At 40.1% G+C, this 5,446-nt stretch overlaps 1 protein-coding gene across 1 annotated transcript; it reads right to left on the bottom strand.

The window, feature by feature from the left end:
- Window positions 1-1,274: 1,274 nt before the first annotated feature.
- LOC124401425 (E3 ubiquitin/ISG15 ligase TRIM25-like) lies at window positions 1,275-3,986 on the bottom strand. Its single transcript, XM_046873739.1, is given in 7 exon segments — window positions 1,275-1,917; window positions 2,054-2,110; window positions 2,239-2,422; window positions 2,602-2,641; window positions 2,643-2,842; window positions 2,990-3,085; window positions 3,360-3,986. Coding segments are annotated over 7 exon segments (1,710 nt in total). The 5' UTR covers window positions 3,951-3,986; the 3' UTR covers window positions 1,275-1,375.
- Window positions 3,987-5,446: the final 1,460 nt, after the last annotated feature.

Here is a 5,446-nt window from a genome sequence, read left to right as displayed (position 1 = left end):
CGTCAGCTGAACCGCTCACTCATGAGACTCAGGTTCAAGATGCTGACCCTCAAGCAGATCGTGTCTCAAATCAGTTTCGGGGGCTGGTTTGTCATGATAGATCTAAAGGATTCATACTTTTATGTATCCATCCTGCCATCTCACAGGAAGTTCCTGATGTTCGCTTCGGTGACACAAGACACAAAAGTCCTTTTTCTCTTTACCTGCTTAATATTCATCATCTAAATCTCAACAACTCGCTCTGTTTTATTTGTAGCCATGTATTTTTTTATGTTGTACATAAGATGCATATCTGTTACTGTACTGTTAACTATTTTACAGTGCAGTTTGTCTTTTTTACTTTTTTTTTTATTACATTAAAAACTTTTTCAATAATGGATACTTTAATCTCCATTCTTGTTCTACTGTAAGGTTGGTAATGTATTTTCTTGACCCTTAAATATGTATGAAATGAAATAAAATAAAACATGAAGGTCAACGCTCCTTTTAAATAAGTTTGTGTGCCAAAAAACACATCCTGTGTAAGAGCACGAGCAGTGCAACTGGTGCTGTGACCACATCCCAGTTTAAGTGCAGATTAAAAACATATCTTTTTAGCAAAGCCTACACATAACACACATCACATCATAACCTTGTGCTCCAGAACATCTGATCACATGCACATTATCAACTGGTGCTGTTAATATCATGAACAGCAGCTACGCTAATTTCTCTCCACTGCTTCTCTTTCTCTCCCCATCCCGAGACACCCTGAGGTTTGGCCAGCTCCAGTCACCTCCCACCTCATGATGATTACGGACCTTTTGAAGAAGTAGATGCCGAACTCGCGTGTGTGAAACTGGGAAAATATGCGTCAAGTTTATGGCGATGATGCAATGAGTCATTTGAGGTGTTTTAAGTGCCACGAGCGCTTCAAGAGTGAAAGAACGTCACTGGAACACGATGAGAGATCAGCAAGACCTTTAATGGGCTCACAAATTACGTCAAGGATCATCACCTGGGACGAAACTTTGGTGTATAAATACATCCCTGAGACGCAACAGTCTTGACAGTGGAAGAGCCCGTCATTGTGCAGCGAGAATTCTTCCCCAGTGGGCAGACCATGAATAGCGAGTTCTACTGCCAGGTTTTAAGGTGTCTCAGGGAGGACATTCGGCAAAAAAGACAGAACTACAATAGTTTGTCTTGATCCTTTTTTAAATACCACCACGTACATAGATATTTTAAGGTGTAAAATAGAGTTATATATTTTACCAAAGCATAATTATAATTTTTAAATCAGATTTTTACAATGATACAAACAAATCACTTTTTTATTTATTTCCTAGCACATGTTTCTTTCAGCTTCAAATTACAGACCATAAAACACCAACTATTATTCTTTTGGACTGCACAACCTCATAGTTGATCCTGGTTTCGACAAGAAAAACCTGAATCCAGCGTATAGAGGCTGAGTGAATGTGGTGTGGAGTCTGTGGAGGAGCTTCATCGTATCAGAGACGCTGTAGAAGGACAGAGTTCCTGCACTGTGATTCACATACACTCCTATTCTGGAGGATGATGGAACTTTGAGATCAGTTTTAACTTTGTTTTGCCAGAAATTAACAGAAGAAGAAGAACACTGCAGACTCCAGGACTGATTGTTGAGTCCAAACACACACTCATTACCCCGTCCTTTCCTTCTGATGTCTTTATATGAGACTGATATTACCACATAGCCATCATTGCTCCTCTCCACCTCCCAGTAACAGCGTCCACATACACTCTCTTTACTCAACACCTGACAGTAGTAGTTAAATCTCTCTGGATGATCAGAGTACGGCTGCTTTGTCTCACTGAGTGTCACCACTTTGTTCTTCTCAGACAGAATATGGTAATAATTTACTGTGTTGGGATCCAGAGTCAGATCACAGAAATCTAAACACATGAACAACAGGGACATCAGATATTAATCACAGAATATTTATGTAAAGTGTGTGTGGTTTTGTGTGTGTGTGTGTGTGTGTGTGTGTGTGTGTGTGTGTGTGTGTGTGTGTGTGTGTTGTACACATACATTTCAGAAACTCGTCCCTGCTTGTTGGTTCTGAGAGTAAAATCTGAATGTTCTCAGCTGTAAATAAAGAAATAAAATCGATTGATTTTATAAAAAAAAGACATTTGTGTAAATCATTGCTTGTGTGTGGATCAGAAATGTGTGTAGATCACATGATGCACTTTATCAGGAACGGATCCTCTTACCATGTTCACGGATTTTGATCAATTCCTCCTGGCAGAATTCCTCAAGTCTCTTTTTCAGCTCAGAGAGAGATTTCCTCACTGCATCAAATGAGATATTGACATTGATGCTGAGTGAATCTTCACACACATCAGCTGGAACATTTGGTCTGTCGGTTTTGGGACTCTGATGTCTGGAGACTAAAACCTGCATACAGCAATTAGAAATAAAATGAAGTGAAGGAATGCAATAATTGTAAAGTTTTATATAAAATCTTATAACAGATTCTTTCTAGAATCTAAAATTATGGGGTTTCTTGAAGTCTAAGAAACATCCAATGAACCTGTAACCTTCATATTCCTCCTGGAAATGTGGATGTAATGTACCTTTATTTCCTGGAGGAAATGGATGTGATCGTGTGTGTGAAAGCTGCTCCAGCTCAGTGATTCTCCTCTGAAGATCAGAAATCTCCTGCTCCAGTTGCTCCAGGAGTCGTTCAGCTCGACTCAGTTCAGCCTTCTCCTGATCTCTGATCAGCTCCGTCACCTCCGAGCGCTTTTTCTCCATGGAGCTGATCATCTCAGTAAAGATCTTCTCACTGTCATCTACTGCTGTCTGTGCACTGAGCTGTTAGGACACACACACACACACACACACACACACACACACACACACACACACACACACACACACACTCTTACTGGGACTCTAAATGACTCGATGTCCATGTTGTGTGTGTTTCTAGGAGCAGCTCCGTCTCTGCTCACTGCTCACCTTTATAATGTTCACAGCCTGTTTCAGCTCCTGCACCTTCTTCTGCTTCTCCTGGATTCTCTGCTGGAATTTCATCTGCTCCTCCTTCAGCTCAGTCTGAGGACAAATAAAATACATATTATAGTTGATGGTGTATGAGATGATAAAGACTGTGGTGAGACCTGCTATGTTGTATGGTTTAGAGACAGTGGCACTGAGTAAAAGACAGGAGGTGGAGCTGGAGGTAGCAGAGCTGAAGATGCTGAGATTTTCATTGGGAGTGACGACGATGGACAGGATTAGAAACAAGCAGTGTTTGTGATTTTGTGATTTTAGATGAATAATGTAATTTCTATGAACAGACTGAATATATCAGACCTGCATTTCTCACCTGTTGTTCAGTTCTGTAGGCTTTAACTGAGACGGTGTCGTGGCTTCTGTGTTCATCCGTCATACACAGATAACAGATGAAGCTTTGGTCGGTACGACAGTAGATCTCCAGAACTTCATCATGCTCAGAGCAGATCTTCTCTTGTAGATTTCCAGAGGCTTCGATTAACTTGTGCTTCTTCCAGGAAGGAACTTCATAATGAGGTTTTAGATGCGTTTCACAAAAGGAGGCCAGACACATCAGACACGACTTGACGGCTTTGTGTTTCCTCCTGCTACAGAAATCACATTCCACATCTCCAGGTCCAGCGTAACAGTGAGCAGGAGAAGCAGCTCGGACTTCAGTCTTCTTCAGTTTCTCCACCACTTCAGCCAGCATGTTGTTTCTGTGTAGAACAGGCCTTGGAGTGAACGTGTGTCTGCACTGAGGACATCTGTAGACCCCCTTCTGATCCTCCTGATCCCAGCAGTCATTAATACACACCTTACAGAAACTGTGACCACACGGGGTAGTCACTGGATCCTTCAGGAGATCCAGACACACTGGACAGCTGAACTGATCCTGATCTACTGAAATACTGGCCTCTGCCATTTTCTGCACTTTACACACTAAGGAAAAAAGAGACAGAAAGAGAGAGAGAAAGACTGGAGTTTCGTTTTCTCCTAACTGAAAGTCACTTCTTGGTGTTGTGCATGTGAGAGAGAGAAAAGAGGAGGAGCTCAATGACAGAGTTCATAAACATTAACCATTTCATGAACAGAGTTGCTTCTGAGGCAAAATAAACCCTGCAAACTGTCTCACAAACTTCATTCATCTAAACAACCAGGGATCTCCTGCTGTGTGTGTGTGTGTGTGTGTGTGTGTGTGTGTGTGTGTGTGTGTGTGTGTGTGTGTATTTGCACCATTTGTATTATTTCTGTGGATTGTTGTGTGTGCAGATACTGAATTAATCCCAAGTCTGTCTAATATCAACATCCATGCTGCTGTATAACAGTGAAAATGAGGATTTTTTTAACGAGTTGTTGAAATTAGGTGTTAATTGTAGTAGTAAATAATATTTCCTGGCCATAACACTGGTATGTGCTTTGTGAACACACCACATTTAGTGCCAATTTGCTCTCATAATAAGCTCCAGTCTATAGAGAATGATTGAAGAAAGAATTTTACTGTGCTGTAATGTACATGTGACAATAAAAAAAATCCCATTTGATGACTTTGTGTTTCCTCATGTTGCAGAAATCCTCAGGCCCTTCTGATTACTTGATTGGAATTTTGATAAAAAATTAGGAAAATTAAACAGAGAAAAAAATTAGCATAGATACAGAAAAACCATCATCTGTTTTTGCTAGTAGGCAAGCAAAGTTCATGCTAAACTCTCTGTGTGAAGAGTAAAATTAGCAATGTTTGTGATATATAGCTAACATTATGCTAACCACTGTGTGAACAGTAATATTAGTTTGCGATATACATTAAAGCAAGCTAACCACTATGTGTTATGCTAACCACTGTGTGTGAAGGGTAAACTTAGTCATGTTTGCTAGTAAACCAGCTACAGTAGCCTATTTACGAACATAAAAAATTGCTGTGTTTGTTACTAAGCATGACAACATAAATCTAATGTACACAGTTCGAAGAATATAATTTCAGTGTTTGCTAGTAAGTGAGCTGATCACTTAAAGGAATTTTAGTTGTATATCATGGGCAATACATTTACTTAATCATTCCACACGATGTATTGACTGACAAAAGAAGACTGGTATACTTTTCAGTGACGACTATGACTAAACTTAGACAAATAGTGCATACCTTATACTCTCATTTACTATCAAGACTCTTCTGAGAGGATAAAAACTTTTTAAATCAGTCTTAAAAGAAGGCATATCAGTACAAAAACCAAGCCTTTAGGTCAAAGGAACTCGGAGACAAAATTGCAAGGCACGGATCTGTGGAAGGCTACAAAAATTGCTACTGCACTGAAGATTCCCAAGAGCACAGTGTCCTCCATAATTCTCAAATGGAATCAGTATGGCACAACCAGGACTCTTCTAAGAGCTGGTCAACTGGCCAAACTCATCAATCAGGGGAGA

This window comes from Silurus meridionalis, chromosome 18 (genome assembly GCF_014805685.1).
Source record: "Silurus meridionalis isolate SWU-2019-XX chromosome 18, ASM1480568v1, whole genome shotgun sequence".
Taxonomy (NCBI): domain Eukaryota; kingdom Metazoa; phylum Chordata; class Actinopteri; order Siluriformes; family Siluridae; genus Silurus; species Silurus meridionalis.
The sequence above is the reverse complement of the archived record's forward strand: the minus strand, read 5'-3'. Positions and strand labels throughout refer to the sequence as shown.